The sequence below is a fragment of the Thrips palmi genome, unplaced genomic scaffold, assembly GCF_012932325.1.
Source record: "Thrips palmi isolate BJ-2018 unplaced genomic scaffold, TpBJ-2018v1 HiC_scaffold_19, whole genome shotgun sequence".
NCBI lineage: Eukaryota > Metazoa > Arthropoda > Insecta > Thysanoptera > Thripidae > Thrips > Thrips palmi.
This window is the reverse complement of record NW_023144628.1, coordinates 4241811-4263651: the sequence shown is the minus strand read 5'-3', so window position 1 is coordinate 4263651 and position 21841 is coordinate 4241811. Positions and strand designations below refer to the sequence as shown.

The window sequence follows — 21841 nt, the reverse complement described above, 5'->3', positions numbered from 1 at the left end:
GCGTTAGTCACGATCTAATATGGGGGAAAAGGTCAATATGTCCCACATAAGAGTTTGTGTTTGTTTGTGTCAATATTAAGAAGACTGGGCGGCAGTTTAAAACGAGTTAATTTACATTCTTTTGCCCGAAATGTTGCCCCCCCTTGCCCCCCCCTGGCCAAAACTTGGGGGGTGCATTGCCCCCGTGCCCCCCCTGGCGTCGACGCCCTTGCCCGGCCGTGGCGTCGGCCAGGCAGGGCGGCCAAAAGGCCAAAACAAAAAAGCGGCGCGCGGAAACGGAAAGAGAAACAGGGCCGCGGGCAAGCGGAGTCGGCAAGCCGCAGCGCCGCCCCGCCCCGCCGCCACTTGACGGACCAATCCGTCTTGCTGCTTGAGGTTGAGGCGGCTTGAGGCGAGGCCCTGGAGGCCCTGGAGGCACAGGCATTGGTCGGTCATCGATTGCTCTGCGGAGCTGTGCGGAGCCCTGAAGCGGCGGCGGCGCCCCGGAGGACCCCCCCCCCCTCCCCCCTTCCACCTGAACCAACGCCCCCTCGCACCCCCTGAGCTCCAGCGGGGAGTGCCGCGGAGGGGGAGGGGGCAGCTGCAGACAGGTGCGTGAGCGCTTGAGCCAAACACACCGCGGCCGCGCGGCCCACGCGCAACGGCGGCACCGCGCGGGGGCGTGGCGGAACGCGGGGGCGGAGGGGCGTGCGCACCCTGCGGCCTGCGGCACACTGCGGCCCGGCGACGCTCCTCCGAACTAGGCCGGCAAATCGGTCCAAAGACCACGAAACCACGAACCCGTAGAGGGATCGGACGCCCAAAGTCTCCCAAAATTACGATTTTCCGTCATTTGCCATCGTTTCGACCAACTTTTGAAACGAACCCGCTCTTAAACAATTCCCATGAGTAATTCACGGATGTGTACCAGTGCCCTTAAACATTCGAAATATTCACAGATATTCTCTTAGGCACTGCGTGTTGCGGGGGGCGTAAAGGACCGCGCCGATGACAGCGCTTCCCACGACGGCGAGGCGCTTGCTGCTGTGGGCGCTGCCAGGCGCTGCCTATGGCGCTGCTGCCTCTGCCGCCGCGCCCGCGCCGCTCCCAGCAGCACGTGTGCTTATCGCCAGCCGGGGCCGTTGTCCCGGTGCCACCCCCGCCGCGTGCACGTCGCCGCGTCTCTCTCGCACCCCTCCGAGACGTCCCCCGAGTGCGAGCGGGACGGGCGACGCGTTTCGGAAGCGGCCTGCTGCGGCAGCGCCACGCCGCGCCACGCCGCGCCCTACCGCCGGCGTGCCTGGCGTGATGAATGACAAGGCATGGTACAGCCCCACATAATCAATACCGCAGGCCTGGGTAGCCTGGGTCCCTGGGTGGGCGTACCCACATGCCGCTCTCTCTCGCTCTCGAGGGAGGCTGATCGGCGTGGGGTGCTCCCCGCGCCGCAATCGCTTTCTTTGTCCCGCGGTTCGACACGTAGCACCCCGCACACACCTTCACCCACGCCGTCATCAATGGGCTAACAATGCGGTCAGCGCACCGCGGCGCCGGCCCGGCACCCCTGTGTGCTCGCCCGTGCTCTCCGCCGCCACCGCCAGAGCGCTGGCCGGGCCGGGCTGGCCGGAACGGCCCGGGCCGCGGGGTGCGGCGGTGCGGCCCGCCACCGTCAGGGGGCGCCACCGCCACGGGCCTGCCCAGCCCAACCCAACCCGGTCGGTCCAGAGGGCGTCGACCCGCGGCACAGCGGGCACAGCGCACGACTTGGGCCAAGCCCTCCCCTCCGCCACCCCAACAATACGCCGCGGCGTCCCTCTCATCCCCGCCGAACCGCCCGCCCCGCACGCCGCGAGTACCTAGTGGTGGTGGCGCCAACGCGCGCCGAAGAGCGCCGACGCCACCGCACTGTGAGCGAATAAAAATTTGCCCCGCTAATGATGAAACCGGAAAGCAGGGCCGTATGCGAGCACGCCGCGCCGCCCGACGAGGACAAAAGGGAGACGGGGGCGGAAGGGAAGCGCCCCGCCCCGCCCCGCCCGGAAGCCGCGCCGCACGGGCCTAAATGCCTCCCCGCCCATTATGGCCAGGATCACCCTGGCGCCAACGCGGCACTGCGGCACCAGCAGACCGACTCCGAGAGTCGTTTTCGTCGCTCTGTCTCTCTCGCACTTATGGGGCGTGCCGTATGGGTGCGAGGGAGACAGAGCGACGAAATCGACTCCCGCAGTCAGTCTACAGGGCCGGCACAGGCCGGGCTGCGCCATGCCCCGCGGCCACGGCCTGCTTGTGCAGCTTGCGGAGCTGGGGCTCCACTTGAGAGCCGCGGCCAAAGCATAGCAAAGCAGCCGCCGGGCGCTCGGCAGCCTTCGGCCGTTCGGCCGGGCGTGGGCCGAGTCTGCCGGGCCGACCAGCCGGACGGGCAGAGGGAGGGACGGGCGGACACTGCCAAAGAATCAATAATTTAGCACCCTCTCCTCTCCTGCAGCGGTGCGGCGGCGGCGGCGCTGCGCGGCGCCCAGAGCCCTGGCCCTTCCGCGCGGCTCGGCGCCGCCGCCCTGGGCCCGCCCTGGCCCGCCCTGGCCACCACCACCCCGCCGGGCCGCCGCCAGCCGCCAGCCGCCCCCGCGCAGACCCACCCCCTCGGCGCGCCCGGGAGTCCCGGCGCCGCGCCATCCCCTCCACCGCTGCATCCCGTGCCGCCGCGCCTTGCCGCGCCTTGCCGCGCCTTGCCGCGGACGAGGACGACGACGGCGACGAGGGCGCCTCGGCTCGGCTCGGTGCAGAGAGACGGCAGAGGGGGAAGCCGGCCGGCTCGGCTGGCTCGGCGCACCAGCACGCGGCAGCATGCGGCAGCAGCACACCCACGCCGCGGCCACGCCATGGCGACGACGCCGAGGACGGGGCGGCCGCGCGGCGTAGCGGCGACGCGGGTTTTGTATCGACGCCCAGACTCCCCCGCCTCACCCCGCCGCCCGCGCCACCCCCGCACATCTCCTGGGTGCACCCCGCAGGCCCGGCATGGCCCGGCATGGCCCGGCAGCGCGCGGCAGCTTCCTCTCCGGTCGCAGAGCGGCCGCGTAGCCGCGCCGGGTTTGAGCCTGAGCCTGCTGTGCCGGCCGGGCTAGGCCGGGCTAGGCCGGGCCGCCGGGGTGGGCGTGGCAAGGACCGCAAGGACCGCGCTCGCGGAAGCAACGCCGCTCAGCCGCACCCACCTGGCCTGGCCACAAGTGTAAACTGCAAACGGCAAGCCTCCACCGGTCCTAGAGGTGCCGCCTGGCTGGGTGCCACCTAGGGGTGCCACCTAGGGGTACCACTCGGGGCGCCTGGAGGAACCCACGAAAAAGGAGAGGGATGCGGAACACGTCGCGGCCCTTGGGTCACACAGTCAGCGCGTGCATTGATCTCTGGCAGTGGGCTGCTGTGGGGGCCACTTGAGGCGGATTGCCCCCCCCCCCCCCTTTCGCGATTCAAACACCCCCACACTCCTAGACAAGCATTGCGCTGCGACTTCGCCGACTTCGCACGGCGATTTCGCCCGGGGAGCCATATGCTCGCGCATACGTCCCCATTTGCCGGCGGCGACAGAGCGAGAGACGAAGGGCTGGAGGCTGGAAGGGCTGGAAGGGCACAGAGCGGCGGCACGGAGCGGAAATTCGAAAGGAAAGAGGGGCGGGGGTGGGCAAGGGTGGGAGGGGGTCACAGAAGAAGAGGCATGGCTGGCAATAAAGCCAAAGCCAAGGCGGTGGGATCCCCCTGGATCCCCCGCAGCCACGCCTCGCCCCCCGCCCCCGCCGGCCTGACGCACAAATCCCGCGCCATCCCTCTAAACTCGCGACTCGCGACACAACTAGACGGATGGTGCGGGCCTCGCCTCGCCTGCCTCCGGCCGTGGGAAGCGGGTCCGGACCCACAGAGACACAAAACACAAGGGCAGACAAGGCCGGCGGCGAGGGCCAGCGAGCTGATTCCGGACGGTGCTTTCGTCGCTCTGTCTCTGTCGCACTCGTGGGACATGTAAGGGTACGAGGAATCAGGCTGCGGGGCGCGGCAACCGGCAGCACAGCGCTGTTGCCAGGGCGGCCACCAGAGTGCGCTCTAGCGCACCGCAGCGTCAACGCGATACGCGAACCTCGCAGATTTAGATAAGCCCGGTAGGGCGTACGAAAGTACACGGTACACGGCTCGCCTGCGCCCCAGCAGTGCCCCGGCACCGAAATTCACCGCCACAGTGTAGGCAGTGGGAAATGGGGTGAAAGGGGTACGGCCCGCCCCGCCAGTTCCTCTACGTGGGCAGCGGGCGGCGCGGCGGATCAGCCCCGCCCCGCACCGCGTCGCCTCGTCCATCATGCCTGCCTTTATCCGCGCTGAATGGGGATCCCGTCCCTTCCCTTCATTGGGGCGGGTATTCGCCGTCGCGCACTAGACGGCCGGCTCCACGCGCCCCCACCGCACCGCGCCCGTGTAGCACGAGCACCACCATCACCACCTCCAGCGCGATGTGATGTTCACCACTGACCCGGCAGGGCCGCCGGGCAGGGCGCCGGGGACGCGGGGAGGGAACCGAGGGAACAGAGGGAACCCCCCTGACGCGGCTGCCCGTCGGCCGGCCTGCTGGTCCAATCTGCAACCCGGCCGGCCCGGCCACCCGCAATGCGCCACTTCTGCCGGTGTCCGCCCGCCCGTCCGCCCGCCCGTCCGCCCCCCCGTCGGGCCGAGACGACAGCTCAGACCGTGAAAGAGTGTGCAAATCCCTTTCCGATTCATAGCGCGGCGTCGGCGCTAACGTGATATCGGCGCTTGCAAATGTGCGCGGCGCGGAGAGGGAGGGGGTAGGGGAGGGGGATAATATCCTGGCAGGACGTGGATCACGAGTGGAAACGACGGGGCCCTATTGGAGAGAGGCTTTGGAAACGAGAGGAACAGAAAGAAAACGGAGGCGGCGGCGGCTTTGGGGCCAAAGGACTGCGGTGTTATGGGAATACAATTCGATATCAGAGCGCGGCGAGAGACAGACAGACAGACACAGGCAGACAGACAGGCGGGCAGACAGACAGACGCCGCGAGGTCCAGGTCGCCGAATGGCCGAATGGCACGACCTTCGCAATGTAAACATGCACCATCGCATCTGCCGGCATATCGCACAGCGCACCGCGTCACCGCCTTGTTCATTGGCGACACACGGGCGTCGCGGACAGTTGCTAGAGCGACGAAACGACTCTGGGATTGGAATCAGTCAGCTTGACGGCCGGTGCGGCCGCCCAGTCGCAGGGGGTCTACCACCTGAAAGCCAATCAGCATGCAAATGCGGCAGCGCGGCGGCCGGCAGTGCCGGCAGTGCCTCCACTCACATTGACGTAGTGCAGGGCGGGCCGGGGGCCGGCGCGCTGCGAGTTGGGCCCGGGCACCGGCACGGGGGCCCGGTAGTAGGCCGAGCTGTACATGGGGGCGGGGCAGAGCAGCGCCTGCTGGCCGGCGGCGGTCGCGCCGAGAGAGCCCGCGGGGGGAGCGGGCTGCTGGATCATGGGGGGCTCGACGACCAACGACGAGCGCCTGCAACAGACAAAGGTTGCCGCTGTCTCTCTCGCACTCATGGGGCGCGCCGTAGCGCCGCATCGGTGCGAGAGAGACAGGGCGACAGCGCGACACGCATGCGAGGCTTGTGGCTTGCGTGCGCCGCCCTGAGTGTGACATCATTTATGGACGAGCTGGGCGTCATTAGGGGAGGCGAGAAGGATCAACAGCCGCGCCAATATCGGGACTACATCGACACGGCCAGCACGACGGCCAGCACGCCGCCTGGCCGCCACCGCAAGCTTGCCAAAGAGTCCACCAAAAAGAAACTAACCAAATGTGTCGCTTGGCCCGCTGAGTCTCCGCCCCCTCCCCCGTCTCCGCCCCTTTCAGACTAGAGGGGTCACTAACGCAATGCACGGTGCAGCCGCGCAGCGCGGTGTTCCGTCCCTCTGTCTCTCTCGCACGCGTGTGCAACGCCCCGTGAGTGCGAGAGAGACAGAGACAGTCGCTCTGCGCACACTGCGTCCCCTAATGAGAGATTTCCTGCATAGGGAGACCAGGGAGACCTAGGCGGTCATGGGTCCTTAACAGCCAATCGGCAGCCGGGACGGGGAGAGGGGATGCCACTCAACTAACCGCACCGGGACATAAAATTTGGCGAAATGTGGAGGCGATTAAGAGGGCAGGCACCCCGATGCACCGCATCGTGCTAAGGGTGTAAGCTATGAGCACGGCGCAAAAAAGAACTAGTGTGTCAGACGGACACGTGCTCCGAAAATTTGACAGAATAAACATATTTGAATGGATAAGGTAAAAGCTTTTTCTTCCCCTTAAATAACTACTATTACCATCCATTTTTTTAAAACCAGCACGACGGTTCAATGTTTGAAGAGCTTAATATTTAGGATGAGAATACGTGTGGTGCTAGTGCGCTCTTTTCCTCCAACCGATTTGAGGGATGTTTGGCTTAAGATCCCCTCCCTCCCCACCCCTTATAGGTTAGACTCAGTGCATTCCACCGCAGGGTACAGTAGCTCAGTTAGCACTTCGTTTACACTGAGCTTCCTTCGCTAAAGGCACGAAGAATGTACACGTTCATGGAGTCATGTGCTTGAAATGGGAACATTAACTCAAACAATGCTACCAAATGATTGCAGCATTGCAGCAAAATGCGAAATGTAGTTGGCGACTTTGTACTTACAATCTAGAGGAAACCGGTGGATTCAGGGGCTGACGTTGGCAGGTTAGAGAGCATCATTTCCCGTGAAACACGGTAAAAGCATCTGCAAAACAAGAATCCGCCACTGCTGAATACAGTCACAGAATCCGCTGAGCTTGGACATCTTTATTTGGTACCACGGAGCAATCACGGGCAAACCGGCCATTGATCGCAGGCAGCCCGGTACAGTGTACCTCCGAGACAAAAGCGAAAAGCGAAACGAGAATCAAAATACGGCGTCACTAGACAGGGCGGTCGAGAGCTGGAAAATAACGAACCTAACTCGAACAAAAACAAAGACGGCAGTCGAAAGCCTTAATGTAAGACCTCCACCTAGCAGAACGAAATGCAGAGACGCACAATAACCAAACTTAAATGTCAAATTAACAACCGAAGATCCTTGACAAAACTAAAACGACTGCGACGTTTCGTCTGACGCAGGAAATGACACTTGCGAAAAGGGGGATATGTCCACTAGCTTAATGCAGCTGACAAAACCAACACTTCACTGGCCCATCCCTTTCGGTTAAGCGCAAGCATTTCAGTCTACACCATTCATACTTACTCTCAACTATCCGTTGGGCATATGAAACATGCCCGTTCAACTGCGTCCGTAGAGTGAAGCTCACAACGTAGAAAATTGGCCAAAGTTTCGACAGATATCTCACAAAACGCGCATGAAGAATCGTCAATATTTACACCGATGATATCAATTGCTTTGAGAGGCTTGGGCTTTAAAAGTTGACTGCAGACAGACATCAGCGCGATCTCGTAGCCAAGTCCCCAAGCTCGATGCCGAAGCCGATGCACCCGCCCAGCGCCCAGTGTCACTGACAGCTCCTGCACTGCCAAGTGGCGCCACCGTCCGCGAGACTCACATGGGGGAACTGCTGGCGCGGGGTATCGCCACCGCCGGCGCCGGGAAGGTAGGCATCCCGGTCTTGTGTTTTGGGGCAGACAAGTCAGTCTCTCTCTCACGTTTTTGGTTAGGTTACCTGTTCCCCATGGCCGAAAGTGAGGATGCCTCTCAAGAACAACCATCATCCTGCAAGGCACCTAATACGGAAGACGACAAGAGGCCTCAGTTTGGAACAAGATTTTTAACTGACTCTGACGATGTTTTTAAACATAATGCATGGTAAGATTGGCTCCGTCTTCCTCTCTATCAAAAGTGCATGTGGGTTGTCAAGTTCTTCAATGTGCTCCCTTTCTGACTCTAATTTTTGTTCATAAAGGGATAATGTGGAATGGGATGAAGAACAACAGAAGCAAGCCCAGATGAAAGTTGCAGAAAATTCTGAAAAGTTGGTTCCAGAAGAAAACCGTCAGAAGTTTGAAGATGACGCCAACAAGTACTGGGATTCATTCTACAATAATCATCAAAACAGGCAATGTTTATGTTACTATTCTATGGATTTGTAACGCACTGAAGTCGTCTTAATTTATTTCATATTATTTATTTTTTCTTTTAGATTTTTTAAGGATAGGCATTGGCTTTTCACAGAATTTCCAGAACTGGCACCGAAAGCCAGTACGAAAATGCCAATTGATTCAGCCGATTCAAACACTCACCGTCGAATTCTAGAAATAGGGTGTGGTGTGGGAAATACAGTTTTTCCTGTTCTCCAGTACAGTCAAGATAAAAATTTATTTGTGTATTGTTGTGATTTCTCAGCTACTGCTATTGACATACTCAAGGAAAATCCTGAATACGACACTTCACGGTGAAGCAATTTAAAACCACATCTATTGGCTCTTATCTTGTATGCCTTCCAGTTTGTAATTATTGTCTTCTTAAATTATTCAGGTGCTGTGCCTTTGTCTGTGATGTCACTAATGATGACTGGAATCCTCCATTTGAGGAGAATTCTCTGGATATAATAGCTTTTATATTTGTTTTGTCTGCAATCAATCCAGAGAAGTAAGTTTATGTAAAAGTGCTGTTTATATTATGTAAGGAAATCTATTTGGTAGGTTTATACTGATGGCTTTCTACTGTGTTTCAGAATGCCCCATGTTGCAAAGAAAGCGTTTGATTACCTCAAGCCTGGTGGAATGGTTGTGTTCAGGGACTATGGGCGTTATGATATGGCCCAACTTCGTTTCAAAAAAGGCCGCTGCCTTGGAGACAACTTTTATTCAAGGGGAGACGGAACCAGAGTGTATTTTTTTACCCAAGGTATGTTGAAACAATCTGAAGGCTGAAGAAACTTGTAGATCACTGACATAAATGTCACTAATATGAGTCAAAATTTCAGAGGAATTGCGAGCACTATTTCAAGGGGCAGGGTTCATTGAAGAGCAAAATTTAGTTGATAGAAGACTTCAAGTAAACAGAGGAAGACAGCTAACTATGTATAGAGTATGGGTTCAAGCAAAATATCGCAAGCCACGTACTGAAAATACTTAGCTTGGTGTAGTTGGTTTTTTTTTTAAATATAAATTCATTAATTAATTAAAGCCAGTTTATGCATTCAGTTGAAACCAGTATATTTGCATATCAATTTTTAACAATATTGTCACAGATTGTTGCAACACACAACCATCAGCTAAACAGGTTACAGCATTACAGAAAAATACACTTCAAATGCCTACACTTTGAGAATAAGAAAGCCCTTACAAACTTGTCTTATTAAAATATCTTATTTCCAAACTGCAACATCTACAATAAATTTTGTCAGTGGCAACCAAATAGTTGTGGTTTCTTCCAAACTGTTTTGCCACATAACATGTGTAAATAATTTGGTTGTTATAGGTCATAAATACGTACTTCTAAAATATTTGCTGCAACTGAAACACACAGGTTAAGGTATCAGTCTGCACCACAATCAAATGATTCATTGGTAAATTGGGGACTTAATAAGCAAATCCTCTAATTTATACTCTTGCCCGGACATACCCAAGCTATTTTTCCAATAAGTTTGATTCGACTAGACAAAACACTAAGAGTGCATAAACATTTGATAAAGAAATAAATAATCTGTTCACTTGAAAAACAATCTCTTTTTCAAATGAAGAAAATGTAGATTGCTTGAAAAGCTCCATGTCACATGAGAATATATTGAATCAATTGGGATATAGTTTTATGAAGCTTGACAAAATTTATCAAAACCCAGCTGTAATAAGAGCCTTAGTAGATGATGACAAGAGCATTGGCACTCTTAGTTCATTCACATATGATGAAAGAAAGTAACATTATGAACACACTGTGGAGCAGCCTAAGAACTACCCTGTATACACAATAATGTACTTCAACAATTGAATAGGACTTACTAAGTAAGAAAGAGGAAGTACATGATAAAAAAAAAAGAAACATACAGAGTACACTAAAAAAATTCAAAAGCATTTTGTAAAAGAACACAAAATTAAATAAATATATAATCATAACATATTTTCCATAAAAAGTCTAAATCACAACAATTAGACACTTCATTGCTTTATCCTGTTGTACAGAAGATAGCTAAATACATACACATCACTTTTTCATCTACACAAAAAATAAATTTAAAAAACATTCAAGAGCACACTTTGACTGACTGAGTTATGCTTATGCAGCGTGCACAAAATCCACTTTTGTTTGAAGACACTCCCAGAGTCAGCCAGAACCATTTATGTTTACAAGCTTTGTTGATGAAAAGTCTGAGGTAAATTATGGGCAGACTACTCTTGTTAGATATGTAGTACTACTATTACATACATTACAGAACAGTCTTTCCCTACCAATATACAAGTTCAAGAAGAGGAAGAGCCTTTAAAAGAGTGCTTGCTGTGCACACTGCACTTTGCTCACAGCATGAAGATAATCACAAAACATTATACAGAACACAAATAACTACAAATTATTTACAAATAAATGGCTGTCCAAAAATGACATAGTCATTGTAATTTTACCAGAGACAAGTTGCGTACTAGTTTTTAAATGAAATACACCAGAGGGACTTCAAACAGGTGAGCCCTGCAGTCATATCATTAAACATGAGACAATGAAGGGTCATTTTAAAAGGTGGGAAGAGCAACAGTTTGAACTTAAATATATGGCATTAAAACTACAAATAAGCTCAGGTTTAAAAAGGGAAAAGAACAATATTGCACACAGATTAGCCCAGTTTTGTTTTAAAAAGAGAACACAAAGCAAAAAGCTCAAGCCATTGATTGTCTAATGTACTAAAACATTTGAAATCCAATTCAAAAATTTAGGCCAGAGTTGTATTAAAACAGATGAACTTTCAGTAGTAAATGATAAAAAAAAGAGTAACTACCCTCAACTGCACCAAGGATATGTTTGCTACCCAAACTACAGTAATTGTTAATTTGCCAAAATCTTGCAGATGCTTACAAACACACACAAAAGATTCACTGAGCACAATTAAAAGCTGATGAACACATAAAAGCTGTTACTTCTGGAAGACACACCATAAAAAGAGACCTAAGATGCCAGGATGGATAGCCCAGTGATCCCCTGCTCATCCAAATAGTTAATGAGATAAAAGTGAGAGCAACTATTGAAACACAAGTCTGACATGACTAATGAGAGATATGTATTGAAAAGTGAAATTTTCTAATAACTTAACTAAATATCACGGTAGAAGCACTTGTGACCAAATACTTTAACTAAAAACATACAGTATAGATTTTTCTTGTGAGAAGGGCAAGCTAAAAGGGCATGCTGAAATAAAAGGAGTTCCAGAACTGCCAGTAATACTGATGGTAGCCTCAGTAGCAAGTTAATAAAAGGGCTTTAAACAATGAGAAGCTGCACAAAATCTGTACAAGTATGGGAAAATGCATGTCTATGTTGCAGTGGTATTTTCCAATATTTCTACACTACAAATGGCAGGTCTCAAAAAGTACAAATAGCGCCATAAATGGCAAGACCCCAATATCACAATTCTCACATTTGCATTGTGAGACACCTCCTATTTCCACTAGGCCAGTATAATCAAATACATCACATACAACAAAATTATATTTTGTTATATCCTCTCAGGAAAGACTCAGTTTCAGACTTGACGAACATACCTACGAGTACTGACCTATAGCCTAAAAAGCTGAGAAGGATGTCTAAAAGTCAATTTTAGGTATGGTGAGGTGGACGGCAACCATAAGAGACAATCAATGTCCCTCGGACGATACAATACAGTGGCAGGATTTACATACTATTTAGATCCAACTTTTAAAATCATTCATAACATTCATTTTCTACAAAACAAAAAGGAAATTTGGTCTGCTAGCAGAGAAATATCAAAAGTTTCCACAGAACAACATACTGTCTCCAATGCCTATCTATAGTTTCAAATCACCTGCTGAATTCTGGCAAAGGTTTTATCAGGCCTTCATTGAAAGCCCGATGGACACTACTACAAACGAAGTGATATTGTGCCTGTAACAAGAGAAAAAGTATAAATACAACAATAAATTAACTAACAATAGGAAGGACATTTTATGATTGTTTGTTTTGAAATAGTAACTCACGGGTGTCTGTATCATGAGTGCTCGCTGGTCTCGCATTGCACGAGTGATATCCAGGGGATAAACTGGTTGATTAGCTTCAATAAGACCCATAGCAGTTTCCATTAGAATCAGAACTCCTGTTCTGCCGATTCCCGCAGAACAATGCACTATTGTGGGTTCTACCATTCCTCTCCGTGCAACTCGCACTCTTTCAGTAAACTCAACAAATCGTATCCAGTCCTCAGGGACCCCATGGTCTGGCCACGCCAAATACTGCATGTGGCTTATATCTCTCTCCTCTCCCGTCTGGAAAACAAGTAAAATATAACAGTTTCTAGAGGCATATTGTTGTAAAAATTGCTTGATCAAACACATGAAAGAACTCTCTGATACCTCAATGTGACGAAGAACAAATTCACGGAAGACAAAGCTTTGGGTTGAGTCAGTGATTTCGCTATTGCATGTCACTGTCAACTGATTTTCAAGATCCATAGTACTGCCTACTTCCGGCCAGTACTGGGCACACTTTGTTCTGCCTCTCTCAATGACAGTTGTTAACATTACTACTAAAGTTGTTTGTGCCTCTAGCACCATTTGCCAGAAATCTTGAACGGTGTTTGATAACGGACCTAAAAAATACATGGTAAAAAAATTTTCATTCACATTGTCAAGGAAGCAGATGCCGTATGAAAAGTTAGTATTTTGAGCTCATATCATACCTTGGCATGCAATGTACCGGTTAATGATTCCTGATCCAGGTATTTCCATATTTACATAATTGGCATTAATATAATCACCAGTGGAACCCCCAACTAGAATGACCCTAGTAGCATCATCTACAAGAGAAAACAATAAGAACAATTTTAAACATGAACAAACTGATAATTAGGAAATTACTGCCAAAATAATTTAGCTTACATGGAGAAATATCTCTATATCTATTCTTCATCTGGTTGTCAGACTTGCGTGCTTCATTTGCAGCAAGTTGTGGGTTTTTACGGTACAGCTGCTCAAATTGTGCCAAAAGTGCCCCACTGGCCAGGCCATCCTCCAAGAGGAGCATGGATTGTGCCAATGCATCTCCCCCTACCAGTGCCCCAGCTGGCCCCCCTGAGCCTCCTATGACATCTGGGACGTATTGATATGGTGGTTCCTCCTCCTCATGAGCTTCATACACAGCTACAAAAGACACAAGTTGTTCAAATTTTTAGTAAGAATCATTTTGAAAGTAAAAAATTATTATTTGTGATGTGAGTTGGAAACTTACCATTTGGTCTCACAGTCAGAACCAACTCGCCACAATGAACATCGCGTGACGCTCTGATAATGTTCACAACTTGATCATGTGTCATACCATTCACTTCTCGACCATTAATAAGCAAAACCTTAAGGAAAAAAGGTGGTTAAATTTATTACAGAACATCAGCATAACCGAGAGGCCTACTATTATGAAATTACCTGATCTCCTTCATTAAGTTTGGGGTAAGATCTATCAGCCGGAGTATTAGGAGCCACTCTTGAAACAAGTATTGGCATTCCTAAGTCTGCTCCTCCCTTAACATTGAATCCAAACCTTCCTTGCTCATCAGGACTTATTCGTATCATCACCAAGCCCTCTTCCGGAGGTGGCTGTAAAGGGGAAAGAAAAGATAAATTATTTTATAAGGTAAGAAGGAAAGCAGCAAAAATCTTCTATTCTAAAACATGTACCTGTGGTGGTTGCAGTTCAGTAAGACTAGGCATTTCAAATGTACTTGTTGTTGTACTACCATTAACCACTAGCTCAGGCTCAACTGGCTCTTCATCAACATATGTCATTGCTCTGCTAGAAGGAAGTGACGGAGTGAATGGTCTACCTATACGTTCTTCAGCTCTTACATCCAGGAAACCACCCTCACTAAAAAGTAAAACAAAAAAATTAGGGCGTAAGTGAATTTTAATTTAAGAGTCAATAACTGAAGTCAAAGGATAGTTCTCAGAACTTACTCATCAGAGGGATGAGAGGCTTCTCCCCAAGCTTTTCTGGGTTCACGGGATCCTAGTGAGGTCACTTTGTTGTCATGTGGTCTTGGAGTGCGAGTTGGTGCTGTTGGTAAAACAGCTTTGTCCTCAACTGGTGGTGGCACTGTTGTTCTAAATGGCCGTTTGCTTGGTGTCCTGTGACATAAATGAAACGATTAGGTAGTTCTTAACACAAGAGATTAGAGTTTAAGTACTGAAAAATGCAGAAAGGGGGAAAACAAAGACTCACCGAACAAAAGTCCTATCAACACGAGCTCGTTGCCTACCATCCTCAACTGTTTGAAATTCAGTGCGGCCTGAGTAAGTGAAACGTGAGCCAAGACTAAGTGGAAATCGTCTTGGTCTAACATGAGGTGAGTGAAGGCGAAAGAATGTATGATGCTCTACACATGATTTCCACAAATTTTTAGATGATCTATAAGTAAGCATGTTGAATCCAAGCAGAGTATCATAGTTTTCAGACTGAAAATTAAGAGCGCATTTGTTAAAACTAGTATCATCAAAAGTGGGCATGACATATAAAACAAAGACAGTCAACTTACTGGTTCCCTTCTCAGCTGGACAAAAAACTGCTTTCTTTTAAAAGACAATTTAACAATTTTGGACCAAGAAAAGGTATTAATCCTTATATTATTCTGGAAGACCACAAGACCCAATGATGTGACACCAAGCTGAATTTCTTTTCCTGAAGAATCCTGCTGCAAAACCAACTCAATTTTAGAAAGAGTAAAAAGAGATTTATGACAAAAAGATGATGCAAATAAATTATTTGATTTGATTTAATAAATGGCTGAGAATGGATAATGAAGACACTCACTCGAGCTCTATGTAAATCAACTCCATACATCTCCAATCGTTTCGCATGATCTAAGAAATTAAACTCTGCGTCGGCCGGTGTTTGACCCCTAAATTAAAGTATTGGTTAGATGAATTTGGATGCAATCTTTAAATTTCTAGGATAGTTAGAAATAAAATAGATTGTAACTCACTTATGAAGTTTGTGTAGCTCAGCAACCTTCTTTTCCATTTCTTCTGTTTGTCCTGACATGAGTTGAAGGTGTGATAAGTAACCAGACCCATGTTCTTCAGGGTGGTAGTCACCTAATTCCGCTGTAAAAGCAGGAATAAAAACATCATCTAAATGAACATTGAAAACAAACATTTTCCCAAATGAAGATAAGTAAAATTACATTGAGCAGTATAACTGGCAAGGAGGCAGGCTGTGCTAGGGGTGACTTGAAGCCTGCCCTGTAAGATATCTTGCCGAACTTGTAGATATAAATGATATCTTGTATATTCCTCTTGAAGTTTACTGGGGTCCGACACATAAAACTTAACTCGAAAATAGAGACTGCCACCTGAAAACAAGGGAACAAATTTTATACAGAGCAAAGAACCTTTGGAAACATATGAAAACATCAGGCATACAAAGAGTTAGCTTCTCACCCTTGATTTGTTTCTTGACAGGTTTAGAAGGATCAAGCCATCTCTGGAAGATTTTAAGAAGTCATGTATCAATTTAACAAGGTCCCCCCCTAAAATATTGCTAGGCATTTAGTGCGACACAAGAGAAAAATATTTTGATTACCATGATATCAGGATTGGGGGGCGTTGGTAAAACTCCATTGTCAGAATATTGTAGGCCGAAGTAATCTTTCTCGATGAGTTCCAGATGCTGGAACACCAGGTCCAACAAAACCTGGCCTTTAGCACGCTTCTGTAAAATGAACACACATTTGCTTGTAGGAACCATTTGCTTAACACGACACACTGCACAAATCATGGCAAAACAAAAAAAGTTTCTTGCAGAACCAGTTTGGTTTTAAGAACTTCGCTAGCTTACCTCCAACTGAAAGCAGTGCTGAGAGTCATCGAGAAATACCACAGTGGCTGTAAGGGTCTTCAGTCTACGGTCCCGCGCCAGCTCGGAGGCTCTTACGTTGTAAGTCCCGCTTGAACCACTGAAAGCCCGTCGTGACACGCTTTCAATCATCCTCCTGCGAGGAGTCGTTTGTTTTAACCTGAAGGAGGATCAAGTTCAGTGACACCCTTAACACAGGATAACAATCTAAATTAGGTGCTCAGAAGTCACCTGCATGCGTTCTTCTGGATGAGTAGAGATGCATGAAGACATGACGGTTATCGCATTAAGAACTGCATCATTTTAAGAAAAGAGCTCCTTCGCCTGTATGACAGAAAAAGACGTAGGTTTTTTTTTAAAGCAACAGGGACTTGCTAGAAACTGATGGAGAGAATACTGTGCTCTCAGACGCTACGCAAGAATCAAATATTGGCAAATGAATGATATAGATAAGCAATACAATATTAGACTATGATAGTACCAAAATAAATAAAAGGGTCACTTCTACCCTTGACAGGTATGGAAATAGATTATCTTTAAGGGTTATGACATTTCCACCTCAGTGAAACAATTGGTAAAAAAGCACATAAGACGAAGGATTACTATTTGAACGGCAAATGATGAGGAGAAAGTTGTAAATATAGAAATTAACGGAGTATTTGATAAATAAAACGAAGTTTGTTCTTTTCGTCTATTGTATGATGCAGTCGACGCCGTCCCGAACTTTTAACTTTCAGCAATTAATCACACAGCAAAGGTTTACTCGTATCTAATCATTCAGTTGACAAAGCTTGGTAGCCGGGTCCAAACATTAAACGAAGTCGAGGTAGAAATATTGCACTAACTTTTAAATACAACACAACGCACAGCGCTTCGCTCCTGCAGAAGCGTTCGTTCAGTTTTCAGTTCGGTCGTACGACTCGGAAGAAGAAGAAAGGAAGAAGATACCGATGACCTTTGTAGGGCGGTAGGTTTGAATTTCTAGACATTGCTCTCACCGAAAGCGGCCACCATGAAGTAGGACTTTTCCATGCGGCCACCAAAGAAATGTCATTCTTTGTAAATACTGAAATTGCAGGTGACGTGAGTGAAATGGGCTCATTAAGCGCGTCTTGCCGACTCCATCGGCAGGATTCTCGGCGATTATCGGATTTTTGATTTGTTTTTACCCATGAGGTACTGGATGGTCCTCACCATGTTAATGGTTTGTGTGGTCACGGTGTGGCAGTCTACTGCAGTGACTGATGCAGGTGGAGGAGGTGAAAAAGCAGGTAAAAACAACTACTAGATGATATATATAAACTAGTTTAATAACTTATAGATTAATGTTTGGTTGTTAACAAAAAAACAATGTTTTCACAACAATAAAAATACTCTTTAAAAAGCATTTAAAAAGTTCTGATCTTTTGAATCAAGTACTATGTCCATATCAGTATCGATTGAATCGGGTAAAGCAAGGCTCTGTTGTTCAAGCTGTTCTTGGAGTTGCAGACTTATCTGCTGAATCTGCTCTTCCTGTTCCTGTTTCAGCGCTTCCTCCTGAGTAAGGCATGTGGGCTCAGTCTTTGGTTCCACCTTAGAGAGCAGTAAGAAGAAATAATTTTAGCATAGAGGGAGTTATGGAGGCTGAGGAGAAATGCACAAAGCCAAGACACTTGTAAATTTCTTTCTCTTAAAGAAAGAAACACTTTGCTTGGAGGTAAAATAATAATTTTGAAACAAACCTTGCTTTTCGGAAATGAGGGGAGGACAGTGTGATAAACACAAAAAGCATCTTCTGCAATGTCAGGCAGTGGCTCCTTGCATTCACTGTCAGACCCAATCTTGCAGCCACAGGGGCGAAACAATACTTGGTGAGTGTCCTGAAGGATATGTTTTGGACAAAATTTGGAAACAGGAAGACTTCTGGCCCCACACTTGACACCACCCTCTGTATAGACACATTTAGGGAAAGGGGCTGGTCTCACATTCATACCATCTGTAACCTAAATATAGAAAACAAAGCTTTAGGTTTTTATTACAATCTTCATGTGTAATTATATTTTAATATTCACCAAAAAACAAAAACTAGACTTACAGAAGCTCTTCTTTCAAGGGCCTTTTTATGAAGAACTGCCTCCACACCATTTCTGCGGTGATAGTGATTTAAGGCTTTCAGTTTTTCATACAGTTTTTGCTCCCGAGAAGAGTTACGTGGTTGACTGCTTATGCTACCTACACAAACAGTAAATAAAAAGTATTAATATCTCGGACCTTCTTTAGGAAGAGGTTGCCAACAAATAATTTTACAATTAATTATTTTATTCCTTACATAATGATTCTTTTTCTCGTTTAAGGCTATGTAGATATTTTCGACGGCGTTCCCGAAGTACATGCTGCAGTCTACGAAACTGTTCGATGTACAATGACTGCAGGCGTATGAGTTTGTCCCTTGTGACCTGCATGGCTTCCTCGGAGGTATAAACACCCGCATGCCTGTATTATGATAAAATGAAAGTGTGGTCAGTGAAGACAAGACAAAAACTTGCATGGTAGAAGTATAAGAGCTAGAACATACTTTAGGAGATCTTCCTGCTGACTATCCACACTCTCAGCATCACTCGAGTCTGCATCAGCATCCCCTCCTTTCCAAGTCACATCCAACATAGCTGCATCAACATCTGAATCGGACTCACTTCCATAGTCAAGAACACGAGATGAGGACGCATTTATCATAGAGGCATCCATATCCACTGAAAAAATAAAGGACTATTGAAATATTTGTCTTAAATTGAACATAAGCTGAATATGAACTGCTGTCTCCACTAGAGAACTTACAGAAAGGATCGAGAGGTTCATCTGAGCTCTCCTCTTTCACAGCAGTGTTTAAATTTTGAGATGATGGAACATAATGACTTAAACCTGTTAAGAGAGACTCTGTGGAGGGGGAAGGGAAGTGTCGCAATGATGATTTTTGACGCTTAAGTTCCTCTTTCCTGGAATGGATGGAACATAATCTGGAGAAGAAAACAAACGAAATTATTCTAAATAAAGGTACTTATGGTGGACCAAAACTTGGACAACGGTTGTAAAGCATACCCATTGTTACGGCGGTCGCCTTTGTAAGCAGGCTTTGAACAAGGTCTGCCGTTAAATGCAAACACATAACTACATGGTTTGTATGGTGCTGCTTTATCTTCAAGGATGTGTTGCATACAGTAATGATAACCGTCTAATCTTGACAAGGAACAATCATATTGTTTATAGCGGCATTTTGCATCTCTCAGTGCTCTTTCAGCTGCCGCTTTAGATAAAGGCGCTGGAGGCGGCTGCTGCGACTGTTGATGACTACTTGATCCCGACATTGTATGATGTGGGCGTTGTCAGTCCTTTACATGATTTGGAGGACACAAGGCAGGAGCTGTAGGCAAAATACAAATTCAATCATTGGCGGAATAAAACTAACAATGTGAATTAACCAATGTCTGCTATGGTAGAGTCAATCTAGCAGTACGATTTGAAGACTCTAACTTCTGTATGCACATTTTAAGACACAACAAAACGGAGTATTGTTGAAAACTACACAAAATACATATGCTTCATGCTACTGTACCTCAAGAGCACATTAAAAACTCAAAGATGACAAAATTTGGTTTTTGTAATAAGAACGAAACAGGACGAAATATGAGGGTACTTCAGACCACTGATGGCTGCTGGCTACAGCTGAACCGAAAATCTACTTGAGCAAAAGCTAAGAGGAGATTTAACAGTCAGAAGATCAAAATAACGAAGCCAAACATTAACTACACCCTTTGTGGTGAGTGGCCATCTTGATGGTGGCTTCTTCGAGCGTTCTCTAGCCAACCTGTGAGCGCAAAATAAGTACCTGAAATCGTCAGATCACGTAGTTTTGGCTAACTTTCAACCTAAAGATTATATTTTGCTTAGTTTTTGGTCCATCTAGGACCAGCGTCACATATGGGAAAAACGCTCTTAAGGGCTAGAAATTTGTAGTTGGCGAACTTGGACTACACTGCACTTGCTACTATGAGAATATTTTGAGTCAATTACTGAAAGTTTGAAATTTAAATTGTACGCTACCTTGTTACTTTATTTTATTGTTACTGTTGACTTTTCATTGATTTTCAAAGTATTTTCTGCTGCCGATTAAAGCGTTTTAACCATGATGGTTTTAAACCAATCATTCTTGTCGCAGCCCGTGCCAACTCCTATTATAGATAGCAGAAAGTTTGTTTTGCCCTTTCCCAGTCAGATTTTCCAGGTTGAATTCTCTCCTTATGAATGGTCACAGAATCTTTTGTGCATCGCTTTAAAAGACAAAATTGTTGTTGGATCATTTTCCATACAGGTTTGTTTGCTGATGCTGTTTCTTGAAAATTATTCAGTGAAGTGATTTGCATAACCTTCCCGGCGGCCGGCTACCGGTCTATCAACATTGCTCCTTACAAAAAAAAAATGTGCTCTATTTTTCAGGAAGAAGATGAGGGTCAGGAGAGCGTCGAGCTCAGTGTTATTCACGAATTCGCGCATGGAGCAAGAGTTCATTCCCTGGCATGGAGCCCGGAGGCATCTACCAACGTTTTGCCAAAGTTATTGTGCTTCTACACCGCAGATTCTGAATTTAATGTTTCCTACTTCGACAGTACTCAAAATGCAAATTCATGTGTGAAGGTACTGATATCAGTATGGGTTTAAAACATTTCAATCTAATAACTTTTTTTTTTAAGGACATCTTTACTAACTTTCTGTACTTAGGTTCTTGGTAATCATTCAGACTATATCAATGCATTGGCCTGCGACCCTGAACGGAACTATCTTGCATCAACGAGTGATGACCACACATGCAAGTTGTGGCCCTTGAAGGAAGGAGCGGAAGATATAACATTCTATCTCACATCCCCAGGTATTTAGTATGATGAAATAAGAAATGGCATTTTAAACCCTTTTTGTGATTTATATTTTGTGTTACATTTCATGTCTATTCAAATTAATGTTTGATCTTCCTAACTGTCAGGAATGAGTGTACGCTGGCACCGACAAGAACCTTCCAAACTTCTTGTCGCCGAAAAATGTGGCCTCATCCGAATGTACAATATTGAAACCCAACGGGCCATTTTATCTTTGGATGCTGGTCACTGCCCATTAATGGCTGCTGATTGGTCTCCCAGCAACTGTAGCAGAGTAGGCTGTGTAGCTGGCGGAGACTTGGTCATCCGAGATGTAACAGCTGCCAGGTAACGCTTATTGTGTGTGTTCCCCTTAGCAAAATCATGTAATTCATTTAGAGTATCCCCTAACTTTTCTCTTAAATTTCTGTTTGAACTAACAGTTCTCCTGTAGAAACAAGACCCATTCATATGGAAGGTGGAGTGTACATGCGATTTTCCCCCGCAAGTGAAAATCATCTGGCTACAATTGGAAGAAGTGATCACCTATTGAAGGTTTCTCATGTAGGCTCAAGTCAACCTCTGCTCACTTCGACCCTTCAGGTAAATATTTTATTTTCTCTGGAGTGCGTGTTGCTATTTATTGGGTCTAATTCACTTCTTATGCATTAATCGCTCCCTGACTTTTGTGCAGGTTTCAGGCGGCCTTTCCTGGCATTATAGACTCCCATTGGTTTGTGCTGGTTCAGACCGGAAGTTGATCATTTTTAGAGTCCTGACTAAGTAATGTGTTGGCAGTAAGCTTCTGTCTTATTTTGTATGTTATGTACCTTCAACTGCAATGTCCTAAAAATATAACTGTATAATTCACAAAATTGAGGACCTTTTTCTTTAACCAATAATCATAAC

The 21841-nt window shown here is 47.4% G+C and overlaps 4 protein-coding genes and 1 long non-coding RNA gene across 9 annotated transcripts; 2 read left to right on the top strand and 3 right to left on the bottom strand.

Moving 5' to 3' along the window:
• Positions 1–5380: 5380 nt before the first annotated feature.
• On the bottom strand, positions 5381–7483 carry LOC117646403. The gene is made up of 3 exons (XR_004587782.1): positions 7278–7483; positions 6695–6776; positions 5381–5529 (listed from the first exon to the last, which is right to left on the bottom strand). It is a non-coding gene; the product is annotated as an uncharacterized LOC117646403 (long non-coding RNA).
• Positions 7484–7497: 14 nt separating this feature from the next.
• Positions 7498–9202, top strand: LOC117646399 (tRNA N(3)-methylcytidine methyltransferase METTL2). 2 transcript variants are annotated; one of them, XM_034387296.1, is made up of 7 exons: positions 7498–7638; positions 7703–7850; positions 7948–8100; positions 8185–8436; positions 8520–8633; positions 8719–8891; positions 8971–9202. In XM_034387296.1, the coding sequence occupies exons 2-7, from the start codon at positions 7717–7719 to the stop codon at positions 9120–9122; spliced, it is 978 nt and encodes a 325-aa protein (XP_034243187.1). In that variant the 5' UTR covers positions 7498–7638; positions 7703–7716; the 3' UTR covers positions 9123–9202. The 2 variants fall into 2 exon arrangements, with proteins under 2 accessions (XP_034243187.1, XP_034243186.1); XM_034387295.1 differs by lacking the exon at positions 7498–7638 and having other exon boundaries at positions 7645–7850.
• Positions 9182–17005, bottom strand: LOC117646393 (tyrosine-protein phosphatase non-receptor type 4). 3 transcript variants are annotated; one of them, XM_034387285.1, is made up of 19 exons: positions 16892–17005; positions 16278–16370; positions 16029–16206; positions 15774–15902; positions 15632–15674; positions 15376–15543; positions 15175–15295; positions 15003–15090; positions 14728–14883; positions 14415–14647; positions 14150–14320; positions 13874–14060; positions 13622–13792; positions 13431–13548; positions 13082–13342; positions 12883–12999; positions 12557–12792; positions 12185–12469; positions 9182–12092 (listed from the first exon to the last, which is right to left on the bottom strand). In XM_034387285.1, exons 3-19 carry the CDS (start codon positions 16176–16178, stop codon positions 12009–12011), a joined length of 2718 nt encoding a protein of 905 aa, XP_034243176.1. In that variant the 5' UTR covers positions 16179–16206; positions 16278–16370; positions 16892–17005; the 3' UTR covers positions 9182–12008. The 3 variants fall into 3 exon arrangements, with proteins under 3 accessions (XP_034243176.1, XP_034243178.1, XP_034243177.1); XM_034387287.1 differs by having other exon boundaries at positions 14728–14880; XM_034387286.1 differs by having other exon boundaries at positions 16914–16950.
• A 330-nt stretch (positions 17006–17335) lies between these two features.
• On the bottom strand, positions 17336–20031 carry LOC117646396 (KAT8 regulatory NSL complex subunit 2). 2 transcript variants are annotated; one of them, XM_034387293.1, is made up of 8 exons: positions 19912–20031; positions 19125–19446; positions 18864–19042; positions 18604–18778; positions 18358–18521; positions 18124–18260; positions 17771–18031; positions 17336–17621 (listed from the first exon to the last, which is right to left on the bottom strand). In XM_034387293.1, the coding sequence occupies exons 2-8, from the start codon at positions 19388–19390 to the stop codon at positions 17424–17426; spliced, it is 1380 nt and encodes a 459-aa protein (XP_034243184.1). In that variant the 5' UTR covers positions 19391–19446; positions 19912–20031; the 3' UTR covers positions 17336–17423. The 2 variants fall into 2 exon arrangements, with proteins under 2 accessions (XP_034243184.1, XP_034243183.1); XM_034387292.1 differs by lacking the exon at positions 19912–20031 and adding an exon at positions 19639–19879.
• Positions 20032–20072: 41 nt separating this feature from the next.
• Positions 20073–21807, top strand: LOC117646398 (nucleoporin Nup37). The gene is made up of 6 exons (XM_034387294.1): positions 20073–20394; positions 20520–20717; positions 20802–20949; positions 21061–21280; positions 21376–21535; positions 21627–21807. The coding sequence occupies exons 1-6, from the start codon at positions 20209–20211 to the stop codon at positions 21717–21719; spliced, it is 1005 nt and encodes a 334-aa protein (XP_034243185.1). The 5' UTR covers positions 20073–20208; the 3' UTR covers positions 21720–21807.
• The last annotated feature ends 34 nt before the right edge of the window (positions 21808–21841 follow it).

Bases quoted from the DNA above. Each gene is read 5' to 3' on its own strand.
- LOC117646399 (XM_034387296.1), top strand. From the start codon at position 7,717: ATGGCCGAAAGTGAGGATGCCTCTCAAGAACAACCATCATCCTGCAAG. The intron at 7,851-7,947 runs GTAAGATTGGCT...TTGTTCATAAAG, and splicing joins GTTTTTAAACATAATGCATG to GGATAATGTGGAATGGGATG. The intron at 8,634-8,718 runs GTAAGTTTATGT...ACTGTGTTTCAG, and splicing joins TCTGCAATCAATCCAGAGAA to AATGCCCCATGTTGCAAAGA.
- LOC117646393 (XM_034387285.1), bottom strand. From the start codon at position 16,178: ATGATTGAAAGCGTGTCACGACGGGCTTTCAGTGGTTCAAGCGGGACT. The intron at 14,061-14,149 runs GTAAGTTCTGAG...TTTACTTTTTAG, and splicing joins GCCTCTCATCCCTCTGATGA to TGAGGGTGGTTTCCTGGATG. The intron at 12,793-12,882 runs GTATGATATGAG...TGTATTTTTTAG, and splicing joins CCGGTACATTGCATGCCAAG to GTCCGTTATCAAACACCGTT.
- LOC117646396 (XM_034387293.1), bottom strand. From the start codon at position 19,390: ATGTCGGGATCAAGTAGTCATCAACAGTCGCAGCAGCCGCCTCCAGCG. The intron at 19,043-19,124 runs GTATGCTTTACA...TTTCTTCTCCAG, and splicing joins GGCGACCGCCGTAACAATGG to ATTATGTTCCATCCATTCCA. The intron at 17,622-17,770 runs GTTTGTTTCAAA...CTGCTCTCTAAG, and splicing joins CCTCATTTCCGAAAAGCAAG to GTGGAACCAAAGACTGAGCC.
- LOC117646398 (XM_034387294.1), top strand. From the start codon at position 20,209: ATGATGGTTTTAAACCAATCATTCTTGTCGCAGCCCGTGCCAACTCCT. The intron at 20,395-20,519 runs GTTTGTTTGCTG...TCTATTTTTCAG, and splicing joins TTGGATCATTTTCCATACAG to GAAGAAGATGAGGGTCAGGA. The intron at 21,281-21,375 runs GTAACGCTTATT...TTGAACTAACAG, and splicing joins CGAGATGTAACAGCTGCCAG to TTCTCCTGTAGAAACAAGAC.